General features: G+C 51.8%; 1 protein-coding gene across 3 annotated transcripts; it reads left to right on the forward strand.

The window, feature by feature from the left end:
- Positions 1-937: 937 nt before the first annotated feature.
- Positions 938-25,123, forward strand: ELMO2 (engulfment and cell motility 2; the record flags this gene model as incomplete). Of its 3 annotated transcripts, XM_084247860.1 has the most annotated exons (21): positions 938-1,015; positions 1,312-1,352; positions 1,814-1,886; positions 2,205-2,255; positions 5,368-5,549; positions 6,891-6,990; positions 7,930-8,081; positions 10,409-10,487; positions 11,625-11,660; positions 13,531-13,581; positions 17,489-17,611; positions 17,914-18,048; positions 18,878-18,982; positions 19,076-19,184; positions 19,627-19,763; positions 20,688-20,851; positions 20,958-21,070; positions 21,225-21,332; positions 22,101-22,183; positions 23,726-23,803; positions 24,923-25,123. In XM_084247860.1, the coding sequence occupies 21 exons, from the start codon at positions 938-940 to the stop codon at positions 25,121-25,123; spliced, it is 2,199 nt and encodes a 732-aa protein (XP_084103986.1). The 3 variants fall into 3 exon arrangements, with proteins under 3 accessions (XP_084103986.1, XP_084103987.1, XP_084103988.1); XM_084247861.1 differs by lacking the exon at positions 11,625-11,660; XM_084247862.1 differs by lacking the exon at positions 11,625-11,660 and having other exon boundaries at positions 6,897-6,990.
- Between the last annotated feature and the right edge of the window lie 364 nt (positions 25,124-25,487).

Raw genomic sequence — 25,487 nt, forward strand, 5'->3', positions numbered from 1 at the left:
AATCCATCAGCCGAGTGACTTCCCTTCATCAGACCTTGGAGAGAAAACGCTTTAGCTACTGCTTGGAGTACCACTAAGCTCGGCTGGTTGCCTAGGAGACCAGTCACATGGGCCCATCTTCCAGACTTGTTCAAAATGATTTATTCTTCATTTCGGAGAGAAGCGGGGGGAGGGGGCCAGAGGTACCTCCAAAGCCCGTGCTCCCGGAGAAGCGCCTTGGTGTGGGGGGCTCCTCTCCTCCCTGCCCTGGAGCTCTCAGCAGCCCTTGCCCTCGGCGAGAGGGACTAAAATAGCATTTCCTGTCCCAGTTCTCTTCCCAGTTTTCTGAACTCGCCTCATCCCACACAAATGAGGCTCCACATTGTGTCCTTTGAGGGGGAAGGAGCAGCAGCAGTAACTAGGGAGGCGGCAAGGGAGCATGTGGCCGGGCCCTGCTGACACCGGGATCTTGGGATGGCTGCAGGCAGGAGCGGCTGGCTCCTTCAGCTGACTGCTCAACCAAGAAAAGGCTGTGTCTATTCTTATCTGCCTCAGAACATATGCGTCTCCTCCAGGTCCCAAGACAGGAGTGTGCAGTAAATATGCTCTTCTACCGCGGAGTCCTCTCGACCCTTACACTGAGGGGTCACATTGGCAGATCTCGCTCCTGGCTGATCTGCAACTGATAGATAGGTCCGTCCCATTTCTCCTTGCTGATTTACTCTAAAGAGACAGAAAGCCAAGAGGTTGTGGGGTGATCTAGAAAAATTCCAACCATGTAGTTCCAGGTGTTACTTTGGACACTGTCTATCTTCTGAGTCTTCAGAATCATTGGCAAGGGGATGATGAAGGCAAACTGAGTGACTCCCCTCCCTGCCCCACCCCCCTCTTGCTGATTCTCTTCCCAGGCAGCGGTGTCTGTGTGTGTGTCTTGGGGAAGCAGGGCCCATTGGAAACGATGCCTCCGCCATCAGACATTGTCAAAGTGGCCATCGAGTGGCCAGGTGCTAATGCTCAGCTCCTTGAAATCGACCAGGTAAGCTCCCGAGATGAGAAGCTGCGATGCAGGAGCGGGGTCAGGGTATGATGGCAGAGGCTGTCTTCAGGGAGAAGACCTCTGGCATCGGGAGTAGAAATAGCAGTGAGAAGGCTAAGGCCAGTCCCACCCTCTGGAAGGTCAGTTAGCTTGGCTTAGGGAAGGTGTCCTCTTCAACGGACGCCATCAGGGAAAATGTCCATGCTTGGGCCCCTGGTTGGGCCTGCTTGGCAGCCCCTTGCGGAGCCAGGCATGAGTCGGTGTGCCTGCTGGTGAAGGGTCTCTCTCTCTTTCAGAAACGGCCCCTGGGATCTATCATCAAAGAAGTTTGTGATGGGTAAGTTGTCACTGCCCTCATTTTGGACAAGGGCAGGCCACCAACTAAAGGAGCACCACCAGACCGGGAGAGGAATCCTGCTGAAGGCCTCCAGTTAGCTGGGCCCCAGTGAGGGGGTTGGGGGGGGTCATTGTCTTACAGGAAGTAGAGCCAGTGAGGATGTCCCTAAGATCTCCAAACAACTTCAGTCTTTCCTTTACATCCAGAAGTGCCCTGCCTGAGTTCCTGGTGGCAGCTGGGACCGTGCTTCCTCCTATGTCCCGCCTCCTGAGGTGCCAGCCTGTACGAGTGGCCGATAAAGTGCTTTATTTAACATCTCATCCTAATTCTTTGGCGTTTTTCCTCTGTGCTCCAGATAGACCACTCAACTCCTTAAGCAATTCTACTGAAAAGTATTTCTTTGCAGCTTTCAACAGCCCAGAGGAATGGCCACATGGGCTCTCCTGCTTCTCTCTTGCCAGGTGGTCCTTGCCAAACCCGGAGTATTACACCCTGCGCTATGCGGACGGCCCCCAGCTCTACATCACCGAGCAGGTCAGTAGGGAGGAGGCCCTCCCAAGGAGAGGGCACTACTTGCTCTGCCAAATTAGGGTTCTTCCATTTATGGGGTAAAGAGCTGATTCCTAGGCAGATGAGGGAGACTAGCCCTAGTTCTCCCCTCTAGACTTCCTGGGAGTCAGCACCTACCATGGATCTGACCCTGTTCTAGAAACTGAGACTATGGAGACTGAAAAGTCAGGTCTTAGAAGTTCTTTGCCAAGGAACAAGCAGGGAAAAAGGGCCCGAGTGGAAGGTCTCAGTGACAACCACTTAAGAAATGGAAGTGCTTACTTTTTTCTCTTTCTGCCCCAGACTCGCAGTGACATTAAGAATGGGACAATCTTGCAGCTGGCCATCTCCCCGGTAGGTATTCCGCTTTCCTGGGCAGCCCCATTATTTAACAGCCACAGGCGAGCACCTGCTGTGGGCCTCACCCGTTCTAGAAACAGACTATGGAGGCTGAAAAGTCAGTATTTGTTTTCATAGCTTAGTTGGGAGCAAACAAACAAATACAGTCTAGGGCGTCTCTCAGGACTTGAGAGAAGGTTGCTTAGGGAGGTGTGGGAACTCAGAGAAGGAGCTCCTAGCTCACCCTGAGAGTTTCCAGAAAACCCTCCCAGAGAAGGAGACACTTTAGGCCAGATGTGGACGAGTAAGCAGGAAGGAACTGAAGAAGAAAATAAGTATTCTGAACAGAGAGACATCTCCGTGGGAAGGGGGGATAGGAGCGCTGGGTGGCTGGGCTGTGGCATTCAGGGAGATGCTGGGTGTGAGGGCACCCAAGGGCCTGTGAGGGCACCTGATTGGGCTTGGACTTTGTCCAGGGGCAACATGGAAACATTGAAAGATTTTTGCAGGAAGGTACATTGTAAACACAATATATATTTTATAAAAATCACTTCAGTGACAGTGTGAAGATGGGCTAAAAAAAGGAAGGTTGGTAGTAGGAGGAATCTTTAAGACACTAATGGGAAATGTCGACAGCCTGTGCAGGCGAATGGCAATGGCACCGGCAGAATGGGCAGAAAGAGTAGCTGGGAGGTAACCTGGGTGTGACAGAGATACGCCGGGTGCAGGAGGAAAGGGGACAATCTAAGATGACCCCCTGGTGTCTGCAAGAGCAGCCCTTCAAGGTTGCTTCCTTACTGAGGAGGCAGCCAGAAGGGTAGAAAACCACAAGCCTGAAGCAGTCACTGCTCAGGGCAGGGAGAGTGTCCGGAGAGGAAGTGTCTGCAGCGAGGAAGAGAGAAAGTAAACTGAGGAAAGAAAAGGTTGTTTGCTGGCTGGAAGGTGTGAGGTACCAGTGAGCACGGAAGCAGTGTGGTGGGTGACGAGGTGACACCCATATCGTCATGAGTTGAGTTGAAGAAAGGTGAGGAGGACCTTGAGTTGACCACATCTTCGTGGTTACTAAGGGAAGTGCATAGAGAGGTAGTGACTTGGGGATGTAGAGTCGAGCAGACATGCATTTCGAAAAGAGTCGAAACATTCCTGTGTTTCAAAAACCCAAGCAATTTGAGGAAGCTTCTTTCTCAGCGAAAGGTCTTCCTTGAATTCCAGCCCCTTATTTCCCCAGGTCCTGCTGCCTGCAGACCTGGTGCTTGCTGCTGCAGCTTTTGTGTGTCCATAAAATGACATTAAGATAGAAGAGAAGGTTGAAGGTGCAGGAAAGAGGGGTCATTAAGGAACAGGACCTTGCTGGGTCACGACAAGAGGAACCCAAAGCCCAGGTGAAGGGATTTACTTCAATTGCTTGACCCCCAAAGAAGATGGCTGATGTGGACAGAATCTGGAGACATATGTAGGAGGACTGCCAGAAAATGACGGGCACAATAGCACCTGTTTTGGGGTGCAGGGAGTGTCTGGGTCATTTGTGAGACGGGAGTATAACAGCTGAAATTTACCGAACAAGTGTATCCAGTATACACTTTGCACAGGCTGTGTCATTTAATCCTGACAGATACCCTTCAAGATGGGTACTCTTGAGGATCCCATTTTGCAGACAAGGAAACTGAGACTCAGCAAAGTTACATAACCTGCCCCTTGTCACACAGCTGAAAATGTGGCAGAACCGACTCTCAAAGCCTGGTCTGTCTGACTCTGAGCCTGTATTCTTTCCATTGTCTGCTTCCCTCTCTTCAGACCTCTTCTCATCTCAGGGACTTCACTCCCCCCCAAGCTCTGCTAATTTAATGTGACAGTCTGGGATTACTCACTTTTATGTAAGTGCCGATGCGTTTTACAGACCTCTTGCAAGGAGTCGTTGACTTTCTCAGAGGCACATCTCTGGAGCAGGAGGCAGCAGCCCAGAAATGCTGTCTCGGGAGGAAAAATTAACATTTGGAGCTGGCAGTCTCTCCGTGCGATGCAGACCAGTGCTCTTCCGACCGTTCTATCCTGTGACCTTTTCTCGGGGCGCACATTTCCTCCTTGGTCTGTCGAGACACTGGAGGATTTCTGTACCATCGAGCGCAGCATGCTGTTAAAGGGCCATCTTTGTAATAAAAGGGGCAACAGAGGGGGAGGGGTATGAACAGGCCTGACCTTGGGCCAGCAGTGGGAACTTAGCACTGTCAGAAAAAATTAAGAAGACCAGAGTGTTCCTCTCCCCGGGGTCTTCCTTCCCGGCGGAGAACGTTAAATTAGCACAAAAAATAGAGAACGATGAAGCAGTAAGTTGTGAGGCACTGACTATAAGGTTATCATGTTCAGCACAGGGCAAGACCTGAGCGCACGGGAGGAAGGCCCAGCGGAGTTTCCCCCAGGAGGCAGCATCCTGTGAGGAAAGTCCCTGTGCTGGTTTGGGGTGGGGGTGGGGGTGAGTCTTCAGAGGCCACTATTTTCAGAAAACTCTGAAATTAGCTGCTTCCAGCTCTTGATGATCTTAAACTTTCCCAGGATTATCACTTTGAGAAGTCATGATAAGGACTGTGAGACATTCCCAGGATTATCATTTTGAGAAATAAGGACTGTGAGAGAAAGTTAAAAAAAAAAAAAAAGGTCAGGTTTGGATTGAAAGCATCTTAAAGATCATCTGGTTAAGTTCTCCATCCGCTGCAGGGACCCTGGCTTAGCATCTCTGGCATCAGGTTCTCCCAGGGTTAAATCCTCCCAGAGACAGCCCTTCTGCTGTCTGTCAGCTGTAATTGGTAGAAACCTCTTCTCCATGGACTGATAGTCGTTCTGTAACTTACATGGCTGGTTGCGCAGCTGGTGCACTGTCACCTCCCAGATCTTTCACTCTCTTCCACAGGCCAGAGTGGCCCAGAAAGGATACAGGTAGCTATACACTGGCCTGGGCCTGCTGATAATTCCCTGATTGCTCCAGTAAACATTTATTTAGCAGCTTCTAAGCAGTGCGAAGGAATAGTTCTGCCTTGGGCTCAGGTATCCCCAGAAAGGCCCTGGGGCTCTCCACGGAGCAGTCACCTGCCGCATGGAGCGGGTGGCAGAGATCTTGTCCCTGGTCTCGCAGTCCCGGGCTGCACGCCAGCTGATGGAGAGGACCCAGTCATCCAACATGGACACCCGGCTGGATGCCATGAAGGAGCTGGCCAAGCTCTCAGCGGATGTGACCTTTGCCACCGAGTTCATCAACATGGAGGGCATCGTTGTGCTGACGCGGCTTGTGGAAAGTGGAACCAAGCTCTTGTCCCAGTGAGTATGACTGAGGTCTTGTTCCAGGGTCTTCAGGAAGCCACTGCTTTTGCTGGTATCTTACTCTCATTTCCAGTGAAACGAATGTATTGAGCACCTTCTGCATATCGAGCAGTGCACCAAGCACGAGGGTCCACCCCGAGGGGTCTAAGCACTGTTGTCCTTTATCTTACCATCCAGCTGGGTTCTCATGCGCTAAGTGGCAGCAGAGAACAGTTCTGTGTCAAGTGAGTTAAATTAGGGGTTCCGAGCAGCAGGAAGGTAGAGGTCAGAGCCTGTTGGTTTGTGGGAAATGATTGGCCTCATGGCAGTTAGTGTCGGGCTGTCCATTATCCGCTAGAAGAGACGTCTGTTCCTAACCACCCCGCCCCTCCCTCACCACTCCCTCCACACTCATGTATTTACTGTAGGTTACCCCACATTCACCACCTCCTCACCACCCACTGTCACGGGACGAGGACATCCAGAACTCTGATATGCCATCTTCACGATCCTCCCGGCTGAGATGAGGCGGAAACTGCCTTGTCGTGATCAGCAGTGAATAAACAGATGTTTCATTTGCCTTCTAAGCCTGAGGAGTGTAAACTAGCAGAGAGGGAGTCAGAAATCTTTCAGCCGGTGGTTCTGGATCAGCTGTTGAAATTTTCAGCCCAACCAACCCACTAATCTTGGGCATTTGTTTTAAGTCTTGGATTTCCAGCTGCACTGAATCCTGAAGCCCCTGCTGCCGCCTGCCTGGCCCAGGGTTCCACCATCCCCTGAGAGTGCAGGACTGGATGGGCCGCCCCTCCTCCTCCTCTTTGAAGGGGGGTAATCCCTTGCTGTGTTGTCATGAGTATTATTCGTGAAAAAGGGCCTGAACATGCTTCATAAATGGAAGTTTAAATAGTTTGCTAATTATAAAGCACTACACAGATGCATAAAGGATTAAATATATAAAAAGAGGAGGGAAGCATTTTAATCCTTACTCTCTGGCTGCTCTTTAGTAAAAGCTTTGTGTCCATTGTCATCTTGCCCTCATGAGCCTCAACCCAGTGAGGTTAACACAGTGAGACTAACTCGATTTTACAGAGGAAGAAATTAAAGTTTGGAAAGATAAAATTTGCACATCAGTAAACAGTTGAACAGGAATTGAGCCCATCCCCAGAGCTTGTACTCTTTTCTCCTAACCGCGGATGCCTGGATGGAACCTGCCCCTCACCTGGCTAGGTGTGCGCTGTCGTGTCCCTGTTTCCCATGGGGTGCTCACATGGAAACCCCCCCCCATTGTAGGTGCCTTCACACCTGTGTTCGCTGACTCTGAATCTTTGTGTTATTCTGTGTGTTTTTTGCATGTCTCAGCTACAGTGAAATGCTGGCATTCACCCTGACTGCCTTCTTAGAACTCATGGACCATGGCATTGTCTCCTGGGACATGGTTTCAATCACCTTTATTAAGCAGGTGAGGCTCCTGTGTTCTTTCTCTTCTCCCTCAGTTTTCAGTATTCTCAGGCTTAGGTGGGATTGCAGGCAGCACAGACATTCTGGCGAGGATCTGCCCTCTGTCCCATGAGGCCACATTCTACATTCTCCAGCTCTGATCTTCCCAGGGCTCCTCTTAGCAACTGCCCTGAGAAGGTGGAACCGGGCTCACCAAGCTGAACGTGGGCGTGGTGGGATTGGCCTCAGGGGGACTTGACACAACACCAGCCAGTCAGCTAGTACCAGCCCTCAGTCTTCTGGCCTACTTCCTGAACCCTCCTCTTTAGAGGAAAAGCACATTCATTTCATGGCCTGATACTTACAGGCCAAGGTGGAGCAAGGAGGGGCAGTGGCGATTCAGAAAACTGAACTGAAACCAATGAACTCCCCTACATCTGCTGACCTAGAATTTCAGCTGACATTGACTTAAGGACGTTGGGGATTTCCCAGAGCCAGAGAGATACAGGCAAATGTGAAGTAACCTTGTGTCGCAGATATTATGGAAGGGACTGAGAAGAGGTTACAAGACCTCAGCATTCCTCTGTTCCTGTGTCTGGGGGGCGGTGTATGGGCGGAGAAGAGCATGCACACAAAAGGACATCCTGGTTCAGTGGGATCCTCTGCTTCTACACTTGGCTTTTTAACATAAGCCCTTATTTTGAAAACAAAGGATTAAGTTCTTTAATTTTGAGGCAGCACCGTTGACTGGGTACTGCCACTTGAAAGGAGCTATCCATGCCTAGGGAATTCCTGGCATGTTGGTCAGGATTGCCATAAACTGGATGCCACTGTCCACTGGGGACAGTGCCCCTACGTGGGCATCGTGCCTGGGAGAGGCCTCCGTGGGCTGGCATCAGATCCCGAGGCTGTCCAGGTCTCTGAGGCCTGGGCTTCCTGATTTGCCCCTGTCTGGCTTTAGATTGCAGGGTACGTGAGCCAGCCCATGGTGGATGTGTCCATCCTTCAGCGGTCCCTGGCCATCCTGGAGAGCATGGTCCTGAACAGCCAGAGTCTGTACCAGAAGATCGCCGAGGAGATCACTGTGGGGCAGCTCATCTCTCACCTCCAGGTGTGAGTAAGAGCTCTGGGCCTGCCCCCTGCCCTCTCTGTCCTCTTCTTGCCCTCTGCTTGGTTAAGTCTCCCCATCCTACTACTTTCTACTGTGCTGCTTTTACAAGCTGCTGGTCCGCTTGTTCATGCGTTCATCTCCTCTTCCACGCCATTGCTGGAGTTCCTCCTATGATTCCCACCTGGTCATGTCATGCTCCTGCTTGAAATCCATTGTGACTTTCCTTGCCTTCAGGATAAAGTGACCTTTCCCTCAATCTTCCTTAACCACCATGGTGCCAGGCAGAATTAGATGCTTTCTCCTCTGATGGGCCAGATAATCTGGTTGTACCTATGGTGATTACATAGACATAAAAGAATGTCATCATAATTCCTATTATGTCTTCCATTTTAAACTTTGAGCTCTCTGGGTATAGGGACCAATCATTTGTATATTCCCTGCTCTGATTGAAGTAAAAGCTCAATTAGTAATTATTGGATGAACTTGGATGAACACTAAGTCTGGACCAGCAATGTGCTGTGTACCGGGTAGGGGTGAGTGCAGGAGAGTTCAGATCCCGGCTTGACTGCACGCGAGGTCTCTGCCTTCAGCAGGTTACCCCATCTTTTCCAGCTTCAGTTTCCCCATCTCTAAACAAAAATTAATCATCCCCACATCTCAGAATTGTGAGGATCAAATAATATTAAAAAAGAAAGCCTAGCCTAGCGACAGGTATTCAGTAAATGTAGGGTTTTTATTTTTTAAGAAGCTTAGCGCTTCCTGAAATGTTCTACTTAATAATAAACAAAACCAGAGGGTGGGTGTGGAACGCTGTTCCTCTCCTCGCCATTCTTTTTCCTTCACTTCTGACCCTTGTCCATGGCTCAGGGTCTGGACTTCTCAGAATGAGCTTGGTGATTCTGCCGATTCTCTCTCGCTTTTGCCTGTGTGCAGGACGCTAAAGGATGCTGCTGGAGCCCCGCCAGCTCCAGGGACACCACGGCTCCCAGAAGTGGTATTTCCAGCACATGCAGCTCTGCTCCCCTGCTCCTCCCCACAGAGCCAAGGGAAAAGAAAGCACAAAGGGATTTGCAGTTCTGGTTTTCCCTTGTCGCTTTTTAGGAACCCCGCAGCCTCTCTCTCGATACCCAAAAGCCCGAAAGGTGGATGGAGGTCAGGGGCAACGTAAACTCCGGAGGGCGAGTTCTGGTTTTTCGGTCTCACTGCTCTGTTTCGTTGTCTTTGAATGCTCAGTGGTACTCAGTGGCCTCCGTGAGGATGTCAGAGGATCATGGCATTCCTTAGGCCCAGTAGCTGTCACCAGAAGTCCTGTGCTCTGCTGTGTGTTATGGGACCCTCCCTGCCCTCCGCTAGCTGCCACGGTGCTCTCTGCTGACCCAGAAGCCCAGCCCCCTCTGGAAAGCACCATATCATGTGCCTACCACAGCATGTGGAGAGCCAGGAATTCAGGATTCTGGGCAGATTTTTAACAAAATTGGGCTCTTATACATACTATATTTACCTGGACTCTTTTACTGAATAATGTATCCTATACGTCTCCTCATGTCAAGATTCTTCCAAGTCTTTTTTGTATCCCAGAAGCCTTTGGAAATCCAGTAATAGCTGTGGGCTCTCGTCTCCTTAGAAAAAATACCACATAGTTGAAGATGTAGAATAATTTCTGCACCACTTCTAGGATTCACAGATACCCTAAGCCCACCCTGGGATCCCAGGTTAGGAACCTTTACCCTAATCCGGGGTGTTTTTTGTTTTGTTTTGTTTTGTTTTTTAAGATTTATTTATTTATGTAGTCAGAAGCACAGGAGGGTGAGAGAATTCACCAGAGCTAGAGCCGGGAACAGAACAGGCAGACTGATGAAGTACACTGCTGAGGGGAGCAGCAGGCAGCAGGAGGGGTCTGCACGCCATGTGGGACCCTCCCCCGGTGGCCGGGGATCAAACCAGCGCTGTGGAGGCTGTGGGCAGCTTCGCAACCCAGTGCTCAACCACTGTGCCACCGGGGAGGCCCCCGGGGTGGTTTTTAATGGCTGCTTAGATTTCCTATGGATGAACAGAGTTGCTGGTGTGGACATTTGGGCTACTTACTGTTCTTTCATTTTCAGTGGTACTTTAGTGGAGCACCCAGCTGCCAGGGCTGGGCCTGCGCTCTGATTACTGTCTCTGGCACATCCCACTACTGGAGTGCTGGGCCAGGAGTGTGCCCCTTTCCAGGTGTTTGAGACTTAGCCCTGATGATTATTTGATTACAGTCTGCATGTGATTGGTCTCTAAGCATCACCTTGCCGGTCAGTCTCCTAATCTCCCTCTGCTTCTTTCTCCATTGACACAGCTCCAACCAGGAGATTCAGACCTACGCCATTGCACTGATTAACGCACTTTTTCTGAAGGCTCCCGAGGACAAGCGACAGGTCTGTGGCTGCCTATTCAAGCTTTTCATCTGGGCTCTTCTGAGAGAGGAATTCTCACCCACCTACCCTCTGCTGTGCAGACAGCAGGGACCCAGCCATTTTCCCGAGAGTCTTTCCTTCTGTCCCTCTGGCCAGAGCCCATCAGAGTGGCTTTGTTAAGGTGACCCAGGGGAGAACCAGGAGGGAAACAGTGGAGTCCAAGGTCAGAGCAGCGGCCTGAAAATGTGTCCCTCCAAAGGATGGGAGAGTAGCTATTTTTCAGTTGTGGGCCCTCTAGCCTACACATCAGCTGCTCCGCCTTGCCCTTGGGACAATAGATAAACTCAGCCATCTTCTAGTAAGATCCTATTTACACAAAGAGGCAATAAGCCTAATTTGGCCTTAATTTGCTGACAACTTGATTAGAGGATGAAAAAGAAAGGAAAGACCCACCAAGATCACTGTTGAGGCTAAAGAGGCCAAAACAAATGAGATCCTTACTTAACAAAATGAAAGCGGAGGGACTTAGCCCGTTTCATGTGCAGACATCCAGGTTCTCAATTTCTTTCTTCCCCTGTTAGCTTTGTGACATTATGCAAATCACTTGCTTCTGTGAACCTGTTTCCCACCTGTAACATGGGAGCAACATGCTCCGCTAACTTTTCAAGGATGTCTTGGAAAAAAAAACAAGATTCCTGTTTGATAACTGAGGAAACCAGGGACCAGCTGGGCAGAGGAGCAAACAGGCTCCAGAGCTCTGAGGCTAATTCCTTTCCTGCCACTGGCTGGGCAAGTGCCTTAACCTCTCTGGGTATCAGTCTATTAAGTGAAAGGGGCAGATCAAACAATCTCAAAGAGCCCTCTGACGCTAACATTCTGGATTTCTCTGGCAAAAACCCAAGTGGTTCTACAAAGGGAAGACTTTTTAATTCTCGGTCAATACCATGGACTCAGTAAGTTGGAATTCATGCGGGATCATGTACCAAGCTCTGGATAGACTTTAGTGGGAGGACCAGGAGCATCTGTGGTTCTGTCTGTCCTTGTCTTTCTTGGATGGCTTTGCACTGTTAATCTCTTCCTTCCTAGTCCTGTTTTGAATGTAAGCTGAAAGCTCATTCTTCCATCTGCTTCTCTGTGCTTTTTGCTTTCTGCCGGCAGGACAAGCATCTTAATCCTCTAGACCTGCCTGTCACTGTAAGTAGCATCGCTGTATGGAAAGGGCTCCGGCTCTCTTCCAGGTGGGGAGGTCAAGCTGGGTGAGAATCTCATGAGCAGATCTAGATGTTCTGGGAACCCCAAGACACAGGCAAAGGTCATGTGCTGCAAATCTCCGTTGTCCAGAAGCTTTGGGGAGGAGGGCAGATGAGAGGCCCACACAGGCTTAAGGAGACACCTGCCCCAGGGGATGTGGCTTAGTCTTCCCTTTGTAACTTGTCTGTGTGTGGATCTGTGGTGCGGCCAGGGAAGATCAGATGCAGAAACAGCCTGTGACTTCAATCTAGACAATCCCAGGATGCAGCGCCTTCTGGCTTGCTGTAGCAAAGAGTAAAGGTAAATCCATGCCCTTTTGGATGCTTTCTAGGCTGAAGGAATTTGAAAAGGTTTAGACATCTGACAAAAGGGAGTTCAGATGCTCATTTCTTGGTTAGAAGGCGCTTTCGAGAGGGTATGAAATGGGAGGATATGAAAAAGGATGAGTGCTTTCCCCCAGCCCCACAGAGAAGCTTTTAGTCCAGGGCCTTTATGTTTTAGCAGTAGCCCACTGGCCAATTACCACTTTGTGAGCTGTCCACAGCAAGATTTCATCTCAAACCAACCTCCTATAGCTTTCAAAGAAGTTTCTAGGCCACCTTCCTCCTCTGCTGGCCAGATTGTGCTCAGGGGATGCAAAGTAAAACTTAATGTTCCTGGCAGTGTCAGCCATTTGGAATATGGCTAGAAATCTGGAGGTGAGAGAGAAAGGCCTTTCAGCTCAGAAAAATGACAAGAGCTCATGGATTTGGCTGCATAGGAGAGGTGTGACAGCTCTCCCAGGCCCATTGATTTAGAACTATCTATAAAATTAAAGGAAGGCAGCAGTTTAGAAAGGAGAGTCATGCTAATTATCATTAGTAAGAAGCGATGGCTGACATTGGAAGGAGGAGACAGAAGAATTATGAAAAGCTGTCAGAAAAATTAAAAGCACAATATTCTGGGACCATTTTGTTTAGGGGAAAATAGCTTCACATTTCAATAGCTCCTTAGGGTATTATAATGTCACAACACAGAATAATAACTGATGTTCTTTTTGATGAAGCCAAGTCCTTGGCAGTGATTAAATTATAATCATTATGGTCTCTTCAGAAATACAGAAATGTATATAATATATTTTTAGACGATTTGCATAAGAATGGTTAAAATAATGATGCTGAGAGGACCCTTAAAGCTTCATTCCCTAGAAGATCACTTACAATGATACTTTATTTCCCTAGTGTGCTAAATAAATAAAGCATTACTGTCAAAATCTGAAGGTGACCCTATTATGAAAAATTCCCCCAAAATACCCAACACGTTGTTCTTTAAACCACTCAGAAGTGAATCATGTGGCAGAGTGTCTGTCCCCCTCAGCACTGGGACAGACTCCTGTCCTGGGTTTGGGGTCAGTGCCTCCCTGGGGTGCCCTCCGGCCTTGGTGGCGTCTGCCCCGACGTGCATGTGGCTTGGGAACGTCACCCGCTCTGTGCTCCCGCGCCTTGTCCATCGGCCGCATCCTGTAGCTCACGTGTCTTGTCCTGAGCAGTCTGCGTCCCTCTCTCTGAAGATGATGCAGTGCTTTGTGCCATGGGGAAGGGAGACCTTATTTGAGTTAATTTACACTAAGAAAAAGAAAAGTAAAGGAAGTTGTCAGTCTATAAAATGCATTTGGTGGTCAGATTTTTTTTTCCCCATTGCCTGCTTTTCATTTGAGAGGAAAAAAAACATTTCAGAGAAAAGCCCCAGAGCTAGGACGTGGCCTTCCTCTCTTGTCATTGCCCCAGCTGTGAGCCTGCCACCCTGCCTTATATTTGCTTATTTTCTCCAATAGGATATGGCCAACGCATTTGCACAGAAGCACCTTCGGTCCATAATCCTTAATGTAAGTTCCTGGGTCAAGCTATGGTTGTTACTGTTGTTGTTTTGTTACTATTAATAGCAACTTTTATTACAATAGTTGTACTGTTGTTGAAATTCCTGTTGAGTGGGAGGGCACTTGGAGGGAACTCTATCAGCTGAATACTTCTTAGGCGGGGTGTCTCTAGAAGGCCCCCACCAAGAATTGTGGGAGTTCTAAGACCTGCTTATACTCTTTGTGGCCCCGACCCTCCAAAAATGTATATCCGGGGGAAATGTGTTAAAAAATAGACACAAAAGAGGAAAGTAATTCATTCAGCTAGCACCCATCATACACCTGAGCTGTGTGGCGCCCCAGGATAGGCGAATGAGACGCCGTGTTCCCCAAGAACCTCCCGTCCGGTGGGGAAGACGAGTGGTCCAAGCTCCCTGTGGTCAGTGGCTCCATTGAGACTGGTGGTCAGGGAAGGACAGATGGAGCCCCTCCCCACCAACAACAGTGATGGGAGAGGGCCTGGGAGCCTTTAGTGGGTCCCCTCAGGAGAGTCTGTGGATAGGTACAGACCAGAAGAAAAGGGGTTCCCCGGTGGGGGCTGCTTCTCGGAATGTGCCTCTGACTCCAGCGTGCAGATCTGTGATGAGGCCTTGGTCTTTTTGCCAAGGGCAGCTGAGAGGGTTTAATCAGGATTGTGAAATAACCAGACTGGCGTTTTTGAAAGCAATCACTGCAAGATGTGTATGTTTCCTGGGGGGGTGGGGGGGGTGGGGGAGAGCTGGTGGGGAGGGGGAGGCATCTGGAAAGAGGTCTGATTTCCTGTTAGCGGGTGGGAATGTGGCTGGGAGAGGCTGAGGTGAGAGGTAGGGCTGTGCGGGAGCTGGGAGGAGAGCCAGGACCTGGGTGTGGAAGAGACCTTTTTGTCAATTGTCAGAAACAAGGGAGGGGCCTCCCCTGGTGGCGCAGCGGTTGAGCGCTGGGCTGCGAAGCTGCCCACAGCCTCTGCAGCACCGGTGATACCAGGGAGGGTCCCACATGGTGCGCAGACCTCTCCTGCCGTGCCCACTGCTCCCCTCAGCAGTGTATTTCATCAGTCTGCCTGTTCTGTTCCCCGCTTTGGCTCTGGTGAATTTGCTCACCCTCCCACGCTTCTGACTGTGCCCAGTGCTTATATAAATAAATAAATAAATCGTTGGGGGGGGAGGGAAACAAGGGAGAACCAGGACTCCTCAGTGAAGGGAGCACCATGAAAACCAGGAGTCAGGTATGAGGAGCTTAGTAATTCTGACATAAACTTTAGCGTTACTAGCCCCCACTCTGCCAGTGACCAGTCTTAGGCCCCAAGCAGTTCCCTGGACCTCTGCTTGTGGAGACTCAGTGCTCGGCAGGGTGCCAGGCCCTCAAAGCACTGGGCTCCTATGGGTGCTCATGTGTAGGGAACAGAATGCAGAGGTGACAGAATTCACAAAGTTGGCTGGGGCACTTGTGAAGTCTAGTGCCCAGCTGGACCCGCAGAGCCTGGCACATTCCACCTCATGGAGGGAGCCCCTCCCTGCTGGCTGCCTCTCTGGCCATAGTCCCCCTCCAGCCTGGTGGGAGGGCCCTGAGCAAAATGCTCCAGGCTGCTTGCCAGGGCCTGGGAACACTAAGTCGTCGTCCCCTATCAGAATGAGCTTACAAGTTCAGCTGGGCTTCTGAACAAGCAAAGATTCCACTATGGAAGACAAGTCAGTGTCAAGGCCCCAGTCTGGGGTCTGCTGGGACCCGTCAGCAGTGCTCACTTCAGTGCAGAGCCTGACTCTCAGGCCAGAGAGCGTTGGCCCCCAGGTCCCGGCAGTCAAATGAGACTTGAGGTGAAACTAACTCAGCAGACTGGAGCTGTACTTGCTCCAGTTGCAGGAGTAGTGGCTTTGCTATGGGGTCTGCCCTTTGAGAAAGGAAGATTAAGGTGAATGAGAACCAACATTACGTCAGCTTTAACCTTTTCGGGGTGATGTTTTGAATTATGGAGAAAGGTGAGGAGGAAGGAACAGCAGCATTAAGGAGAAATCAGAGAGCGGAGAACGGAATGGGTTTGGAGCGGGCTGAAAGACGAGGCACGGAGGGGTCAGGAGTGGCCAGGGCAGGGAAGAACCCTGGGGATGGCAAGGGAAGCCACAGGGACAGGTAGAGCTTAGCAGAGAGAGAGAACACAAGCTTGGGGGAGACAGACAGCTAAGAAGGAGCTCTGGATGGAGCTAGCAGGCTGCGCAGGGAGGGTGAGGGCCTCGGCAGGGACAGGGAGAGGTCGATCAGCTGCACTGTCTCCAGTGGGATTTGGTGGCTGCGGAAGTGCTGTCTGAAACGGTAGCTGGAGCCACGCATGGCTCTGGAGCACTTGAAATGTGTCTAATGTGACTGGGGAACTGAATTTGTGGTTTTACTTGATTTCCGCTTAAAGTTAGCTTCCCCCCCCCCCCCCAATGGCTGCCGTGTCGGGCTGCGCGGGTCTAGAGGAAGACAGGATGGGGGGAGAGCCGGACTGGAGCAGCACAGACCCTGGAAATGCGATGAGCGCCCCCCTTCCATTAACAGTCTAGTAGCAATAAAAAAGGAAGAGGGGAAATTAATTTCAATGATACATGTTTTATTTAACCCAGTATATCCCAGTGATTGGAACAAATAATGAATAGAAAAAATGATCAATTGAGATACTTTCCATCTTTTTCACACTAAGGTTTCAAGACCTGGTGCACACCTTTCATTTGCAGCACGTCTCAGTTTAGACTGGCCACCCTTCAGGTGTTCAACTGCCACCTGTGACTAGGGGCCACCAGCTGGGGGCACGCAGGTGTAAGGAGAGGGATCTGGAGCCAGAGCAGGCCCTGGAGCACGCACTTAAACCTAAAGGGCACTCTGGAGGCGGCTGTCGGTGGGACGTCCTGTGATGAGGGAATGTTCCACGGCCATCACTGGGTGGTGGGCACTACCTGCACCTGACCCTCGAGCTTAAACTGTGACTAGGGTGACTGAGGGCCATTCTTTCAAACTTAAATAAATTTTAAGAGATAGCCACACATGGCTGGGGCCGCCATAGTGGGCAGCTCAGCTGAGAGACACAGCTGGACCAAGGACATGAAGGACCCTAAGGTGGCACTTGTGGGAATGGGACAGGGTCTCATTTAATCGAGAAAAGACTAAGTGTGACAGGATTCACGATGATGGAGGAGGAGCGAGAAATACCAGGGAGCACGCAGGAAGGAACAGGCTGTCGTGGGAGTGAGAACAGGACAGAGTGAGACAAGAACATGACCAAGCAGTGATCAGCCTGGAGGAACTGTAGAGGGGGTGTCACATGCTAGGGAGAGACAGAGCAGGAGGAGGGGGCACTACAGCTGGGGGTGGGCATCAGAGGACGAAGGAGGAGGTGATTAACTGAGAGGGAGGTGGGACCATGGAGAGAGTTGGGAGGCCAGGGTGAGAGGAGGTGGGGACATGGAGGGGGGTAGCCAGGGCTGTGGGGAGGGGGGCATAGGAGACAGGAGCGGGAGAGAGAAATGGGGGGGCTGCACAAGGAGCTTTAGATGCCCCCCCCCCCTTTGAGCAGAGTCTCCCATGCACACCCATGTGAGCTCTATTGTCCTGAGCTAGGGAGCCTGCGGGGCCCTGATGGCAGCAGATCTCCCAGCCATGATCTCACTGGGTCGCCTCCCTCTTTGGCGGCTAGGCTGTGGCCTCCGCCCTTCATCCCACTTTCCCTGCCTGTGGGAGTGCTGAGAAAGGGATGGTGCCCTCTGGGCCAGCAGGGAGTCCTGTCTGCTGAATGGAGCCATTCATGCTTCATCCCTTCTAGAAGGGGAGGTATCCGTGTAGGGGAGGAAAGCCCCGCTTCCCGTGATGTGACTCTGGTAAAAGACGATCAGCTCAACCCTTTGCTCCCTGCCTTTGCTTTTGCCAGCATGTGATCCGAGGGAACCGCCCAATTAAAACTGAGATGGCCCATCAGCTGTATGTCCTCCAAGTCCTGACCTTTAACCTTTTGGAAGAAAGGATGATGACCAAGATGGACCCCAATGACCAGGTTGGTGCTGAGTGGAGCTTCCCTTGTGCTGCTTTCTGTTGGGTGTGGTGCATCCCACCCGAGGTCCTGTAGTGTGCCTGGGGGTTTCTGTCTCCTCTGGGGGCTCAGTTCTGCGCCTTTCCTCATCTCTTCTGCTGGGGGGCTGTCTAGGCCATGCCCAGCTCTGTCCTGCTAAGGTAGAGGGGTGCCTCCTAAGAGATCTATCAGGACCAGAGCTCTGTCCGAAAACCCTGACCCACTCCTCCTCCTCCTGGCTCCCTCAGCTGGCTAACTGACCTGCTGTCTGTCTGTTTGCCTCTCAGGCTCAAAGAGACATTATATTTGAACTGAGGAGGATTGCATTTGATGCAGAATCTGACCCTAGCAATGTCCCTGGGAGTGGGACAGAAAAACGCAAAGCCATGTACACCAAGGACTACAAAATGCTGGGATTCACAGTAAGTCTCCCTGAGCGCAGGTGTTGGTAGCCGTCTGCCATGATGGGAATTCTGCCAGATGTCTCACTCGGACAGAGCCTGAGACCGCCCCCTTCTTCACATGGTCTGCGATAAACGACAGTAAGAGACCAGAGGTGCCTTCACACTGGTTTGCCTCAACAGCGACAGGTTCACAAGTCTATGTGCAGCATCTGGCCCTGTGAAATACACCAGATGACTCTCGAGGAGCCCGGCGGGGTCAGCCAAGTGCAGAGAGAGGGCCCAGTGCTCTCTCCAGCTTAGCTAGCTTCTTTGAAAAGCTGGGGTAGGGGCCTCCCCTGGAGGCTCAGGCGGTTGAGCGCTGCACTGTGCAGCTGTCCGCAGCCTCTGCAGCACAGGTTCATTCCCGGCTGGCCGGTGAGGGTCCCACGTGGCGCGGCAGACCTCTCCTGTCACGCCTGCTGCTCCCCTCAGCAGTGTATTTCATCAGTCTGCCTGTTCTGTTCCCCGCTGTCTCTGGTGAATCCTCTCTCCTTCCCGCACATCTGGTCTGTACCCCGGTTCTTGTATAAATAAATAAATCTTTAAAAAAAAAGAAAAGAAAAAGACAAGCTGGGATGGGTTGGGTGTTGGGATGGGACACAGTGGCTTGAGGATGGGCCAAACTGAATTAAGTTGTTATTGCACCCTATCCGGGGCCCAACACGCAGTTGGCCAAGAACCCCCAGTCTAGTAAAGACAGGTGTGTGATGAGCCATAGTAGCAGGAAGGAGGATGTGCTGGGGGGCCTGTATTCCTGGTTACTGAGTACACAGGAGACTGCTCTCAAATTGTGCTCTTATTTCTCCAGAATCACATCAACCCAGCAATGGACTTCACCCAGACTCCCCCTGGAATGCTGGCCTTGGACAACATGCTATATTTGGCTAAAGTCCACCAGGACACCTATATCCGGGTACAGGCAGGGGGCCAGCTTCTTTGTCCCGGGTCACATCTCTTGCCTCCCTCTCCCAGCTCACTTTTCCTCCCTCCCCCTCTCTCCCCTCAGATCGTCTTGGAGAACAGCAGCCGGGAAGACAAGCACGAGTGCCCCTTTGGCCGCAGTGCCATCGAGCTCACCAAGATGCTCTGCGAGATCCTGCAGGTTGGGGAGCTACGTAAGTCTGTGCAGCCCCGCTTCCTTCTGCCGCGCCTGGTATACTCGAGAGCCTGTGAGACTCGAAGCTGTGAAGTTAGGTGTCAGTGGGGCTGGGAAACCTTACCGTGCTTTTGGTTTCGATCTCCGAGCAAGCTATAATCCCTCTCATCCTTGTTTATGGGAACCCTGGCCATTGCTGCATGTGAGGTGGCAACTTGAGCTTCCCCACTGTCTGAAGCCTCCCCACTGTCCACCACATCTGTGTGGAAGGGCCAGCTGATGCCGGGTAGGCCAGACTGCGTGGCAGTGCCCTAGAAGAGGAGGCTGAGGAGAAATGCCCATCCCACCCTTTCACCAGCCCCAGCCCTTGGTCTGGTTTTGTTCCTGGGACTCAGAAGCAGGAGATCCAGTTTCTGAACGTGAGCGCCAGCTTCACGCTGCCCATGTCTTGTCTTGCACAGCCAACGAAGGGCGCAATGACTACCACCCCATGTTCTTCACTCATGACCGGGCGTTCGAAGAGCTGTTCGGCATCTGCATCCAGCTGTTGAACAAGACCTGGAAGGAGATGAGGGCAACAGCCGAGGACTTCAACAAGGTCAGTGTTGCGGACCTCCTCTGAGGCCCATGACTGTTTTGACGACTGGCCAGAACCTGGGGATCCGGGGGTGGGAAGACCAGCCTGGTGGCAGCTGGCCAGGGCTGAGGCACGGGTTAGCCTCTGGAACCTGGCGCAGGTGACTCCCAGGTGCCCTGTTTGCCCAGAAGAGCCAGCACACCACCCCCCACCGCGCGCATGAACTGGGAGGAGGGTGGGGTGGCTCCATGCCGTGCCGGGGTGCCTTGTCCATCTCAGTGCTTTCCCAGAGCGCGCTCTGTAGTGCGCTGCTCAGCCTTCAAAAGCTGGGAGTGTGCAAGTTGAGAGTTTTGAAACTACTCATCTCGTGAAAACTGTGTTAAGGAGAAAAGCCATCTATAAATCCACCACTGGGGACGACCACTGTTCCGTGTTTCCCTCTGTAGACTTTCCTTCCCCGGGGGATCATACTGCATGTGCGGTGTGAGACCCTCTTTTTCTTTGAACTGTTGTGTCGGGCTTTTTTGGACACAACCCTCTGTGCCCAGTGCTGCGTCCACAGCGCCCCTCACTCTCCGCGGCGGCTTGTCACGGGTACGTCTTCCTTCTTGCCGCAGCAGAGATGAGCAGGGGCGGCCCGAGGTGGTTAAGTGATGCCTCAAGGAACAGACTGAGGTGCAGAGTCAAGACCTGAACCCACCTCTCTAACTCCAAAGACCTGAGCTCATTCTACCACCTGTTGACTCGCTGACCTGTGTGAGGCTCGGGATGCATCACCCACAGGCATTTGTCCTAAATGGCCCCCTAAGAAGGTAGCCTCGGCAGCAGGGCCTGACTCACGGGAGCTCTACAGGCCTGCTGTGCTGCGCCAGGGGAGGGCGGAGCCGGAACCAGAGTCTCTCCGCTGTCAGGGTGGGCCTGAGGGCTGCCCTTTTCCTTTCTCAGGTCATGCAGGTGGTCCGAGAGCAGATCACTCGCGCCCTGCCCTCCAAGCCCAACTCCCTGGATCAGTTCAAGAGCAAGCTGCGAAGCCTGAGCTACTCTGAGATTCTGCGGCTGCGCCAGTCAGAGAGGATGAGCCAGGATGACTTCCAGTCCCCGCCCATTGTGTAAGTGCCACCTGGGAAGGCCACTGCGGCTCTGCCTACCTTCGGAACTCTGCTGTCCCCTGACTCCCCTCTGCATGTCCACCCTCCCCCCCCCCATCCCCCTCAGGGAGCTGAGGGAGAAGATCCAGCCTGAGATCCTCGAGCTGATCAAGCAGCAGCGCCTAAACCGGCTGTGTGAGGGCAGCAGTTTCCGGAAGATTGGGAACCGCCGGAGACAAGGTGAGGGCAGCCGGATACAGCTGGCCCTCCCCATGCCAAGGGAGGGAGCCTGCCTGGGCCTGCAGGAGCAGCAGGGGGCAAATCATCGGCCTGCTGTCCCAGGCCTGTCCCAGAGCTGTCCTGGCTCAGCTGCCTGGCTTCCCGTGTGTTCCAGAACGCTTCTGGTACTGCCGCTTGGCGCTAAACCACAAGGTCCTGCACTATGGTGACCTGGATGACAACCCTCAAGGGGAGGTGACATTCGAATCCCTGCAGGAGAAAAGTAGGTTTCCTTCTCTGTTGTGTCCTGGTGCCTGGACCTGATGTCGGAGACCCGAGTTCTAGTCCCACCCATTTCAGACTGATTAGCTGGCAGGGGGCAATTGTCTCTCTGGACCTGTGTCCTTTCCTGGCAGAGGGCAGAGGTCATCTCTGCCTGGCTTGCTCACGGGGCTCTGGAGAATTTCATGAGATCATAGGTGCGATGGGTTTAAAGGGTGATGCTAGACTCAGCTGAACAGCAGTGCTTGAGCAGAAGAGCTGGAGCCAGCCTGCCTGGATTCAGACCCCGGCTTCCCCCTACTTAGCTATTCCAGTTGGTTCCAACTGGTTGCAAGTTAACGCTTCCCTCTGCCTTGGTTTCTTTTCTTGAAAAGGGAGAATAATGGCCACTTTCCTTTGTAAGAGGCGTGAATGAGTTGTCTCTGGAAAGCACTTAGGACTGTGAAGGGTGTGAGCCGAACTTAGCTGCGAACTTAGCTGTTGCAGGGCTGTTTACCCTGGTGCACTGCCTCTAGGTGGAAGTGAGGGCGTGTCCATTCCTTAGCGGGACAACCCAGGTGGCCTGAACTGACTCCATGGAGCTTTGACACAACCCAGCAGCCACTGTCCGTAGGAAGTGACCGTGGCGGAGAGGACAGGACAAGGCCACCCTCCCCAAGCTAATACAGCCCTTGGAGTCTGGGCGCTGGGCTCCCCTGCCAGCACTGAAGCCCACACAACCCGGTGGGCTTCATGAAGCTTCCACAGACTAATTCCCTTCATTTGTCAGTTCCTGTTGCAGACATTAAGGCCATTGTTACCGGGAAGGATTGTCCCCACATGAAGGAGAAGAGCGCGCTGAAGCAGAACAAGGTGAGGAGAGGCTGTCCTGCCACGGTGGAGCCTGGGGACATGGTTGGTACCTGGAGAGCAGGTCGGGCAGGGTTGCCTTTCAGTTTGCAAGCTCTCTCTTCCCTACTCCGTCTCCAAATGGCTCCCGAATGCTTTCTTCGGAACGATTTTGACCATACACAGAAAAAGCTAGATCCCCCATATACGCATCAGCCAGGCTCAACAGCCATGCAAATCTGCCTGTCCTCTGCCCCGCTTTCTTGCTTTGAAGAAAATCCCACGAAACCATGTCATTTCATCTGTAAACATGTGGACTATACCACTATCATTTTAACTCTTGAACATCATCACTATTACTATACCTGAGTAGAAATAGAAGTTTTTTAACATGAAATACTCCACTGATGTTTAGGTTTCCACTGTCTTACAAATACCGTAATTTCTCTATAAAAAAACATAAATATATGCACACACACATATACACACCGACACCCATTTTGTTTGTTAAATTCGAATCCAAATAAGGTCCACACTCTGTGGTTAATCTTTTAAGTTTCTTGACTCATAAGCTCCCCCTCCGGCTCCTCCGGCTTTTTTCTCTCTTTGCAGTTTATTAGTTGAAGGGACCAGGCTGCTTGTTTGGTAGGTTTCCCAGAGCCTCAACTTTGGCCCACTGGCTCCCCATGGTGTAGTGTCCCTTGTTCCTCCGTCCCAGACCTGTAGATCTGGAGGCTGATCCAGTTCAGCTTTGACCTTGTTTTGGGGGCGGGGGAGACTGCCTCCTAGCAGGCCCTGCCTCCTAGCAGGTTCTGTCCAGAGGCCCATGTGTGGTGGTCTCTCTTTTTGTGAGGTGAGCAGAATTCTGGCGCCTGGTTCCAGCCGTGAATTACGGGTTGCGGCTAGTGACACTAATGCAGCCATTCCTTTTCATTTATGAGCTGAATACTCTCTGAGGAGAAACTTGCTGTCGGCTGCGATTGGCTTCCCAGTAGCACGGTTTATGTAAGAAAGGAGGATCAATGCTTGATTCTTTCCTTTCATGTGCCTTCTTTTAGAACAGTGAGCTAGTTCCCTGATAGCATCCACAGCGACCAATTTTGCGTGTGTGGTGGTGTTAGCAAATTCTCTTTGTTTTAGTTCATTGCAGTTACACTGTTGATGCTCAGACTGTCCTAGCTTTGGCTGCCAATTGTTTTCGTTGTGGTGGTTTTTTAAACTGTCAAGGCTTTCAGTTTAATTACTAAGATCTATATTTAAGGTGATATACCATTGTGGGCACTGACTTACAAAAGGTTCTGTGTGTGGTGATACCTTCAACTAAGAAACCTTGGATGTATCACCACATCTTAGGGGTGGCTCGGGCTGGGAGTGGCTGAGGGACGGCTGATTGAACCCTGGGCTTCCCCAGCCACACGCATGCATGTGCCCAGGGCCTGACGACATCACTTCCCAGGCAGTACTCTGGTGGTGTGGCCAAGTTAACTAGGACTTTGGCCAAGACCTTGGTGTACAGCGCCCAAGCCACTCAATTGCTCCAAGTAACTGAAACCCTTTCTCCTTCAGGAGGTGTTGGAATTAGCTTTCTCTATCCTGTATGACCCTGATGAGACCTTAAACTTCATCGCACCTAATAAGTATGAGGTGAGCAGGTGGTGCTGCCTTGGTCAGTGGAGCCTCTCTGACTCTTCAGCTGGAGGGGCACAGTGGGCCCCCTACTGGCAGGGCTACGAGCTACCAAGAGGCTGTGTGACACCCGGGACTTGCCACACTGCAGGCCATGCTGGGCTGGCCCCTCCCGGGTCCTCTGCAGCCACAGCCCTGGATTGTCCTTAGAGAGACAAGGTCAGCGTGGGGTAATGTATTTGCCTGGGACTAGGAAAATCTCTTTTCAGTCCCTCTGTGACTGGGTACCCAAGTGATCGACAGACCCTCCCTCCTTAGCGCTCTCGGCCTATGTTGCAGTGGACCCTGAGCAGGGAGTCCAGGTGGAGCTGGTCCCGCCACCTCGGGGCTGACTGTTCACCTGCAGTAGCAGGAGATACTAGATATGCAGTGAGAAACTGCGGTGGAGAACAGACCCATCTGGCGGGCTCTGGGAGCCATCAGAGGGAACTGGGGGGCGAGGGAGAGGAGGCTTCTGAAGGAGGAGATGCTTAGGCAGGGCCTGAGCTGCCAGGGGAGTTTTAGTAGGACTAGAGAAGAACTAGCAGGTACAGAGACAGGTGACAAAGGTGGGGGGGAAGGAAAAAGGCAACAGAGAGGACAGGTGGAGTTACAGGGCCGGGGAGAATTCTCTTACTCCTTCTTATGAGACCCTTGAGTTCAGTTTCTCTGGAAGCTATTTTTTTTTTTTAGTATTTATGGACTGTGTGGGTTTTTTGTTTTTTTTTTTTTAATTTACTTTTTAAAAACAACTGAGGCCCTGCAGTGACTCCTTTTGTGCTCAGCTGTTCTCCAATTTGTATTTGTGCCCATCATTGCTGATGTCAAGTAGTTGATGCCCAGCACTCAGTTCTCAATTTGCTGTATCCACTAATTAAGATCTTAGTTCACATTGTCTCAAAGAGTTTAAATCCCTCGTCAAACACAGAAGGATCTTTTGCGAGAATGAATGATTACCTCCCAGTTTGCCTCGGCTCTTCTCCCGTTTGGTTGTGCTAGAGAGACCGCTGTGGGTCCGCACAGGACAGGGGCCTCAGCAGGGTCGTGTGTTGCTGACCAGGGGTCATCAGGTGATGTTTTGCATCTTGCTCCCCACAGTACTGCATCTGGATCGACGGCCTCAGTGCCCTCCTAGGGAAGGACATGTCCAGCGAGCTGACCAAGAGTGACCTGGACACCCTGCTGAGCATGGAGATGAAGCTGCGGCTCCTGGACCTGGAGAACATTCAGATTCCGGAAGCCCCACCCCCGGTGCCCAAGGAGCCCAGCAGCTACGACTTCGTCTACCACTACGGTTGAGCCTGGAGCTGGAGACATCAGTGCCCGGGACGGGACTTGGGGCCCAGGAGAAACACTCACAGTCTGGTGCCTTGTCCTTTGCTTGTACAGAATCTGTGGTGACTGTGGTGGCCAGTAAGTGCCAGCCATTCTGCAAGCCCACCTCGGACCACCCAGTGCTTCCTCTTGGTCCCTGTCCGCCAGCAGTCACGAAGGCAGGGTGCGCTGCTCCCCAGCCCCCATCACCTTGGAGCCTGGGAGCTAGCCATGAGGAATGGACAGATGCCCTTGCCTTCCAGCCCATGAAACTGCTTCTTGAGCTGGCTTTAACGACAGCCACTCACCTTTCTTCCTGCGCCTGCTCTCTGGTCAACTGGACCCCACG

This window comes from Talpa europaea, assembly GCF_964194135.1.
Source record: "Talpa europaea genome assembly, chromosome: 11".
NCBI lineage: Eukaryota > Metazoa > Chordata > Mammalia > Eulipotyphla > Talpidae > Talpa > Talpa europaea.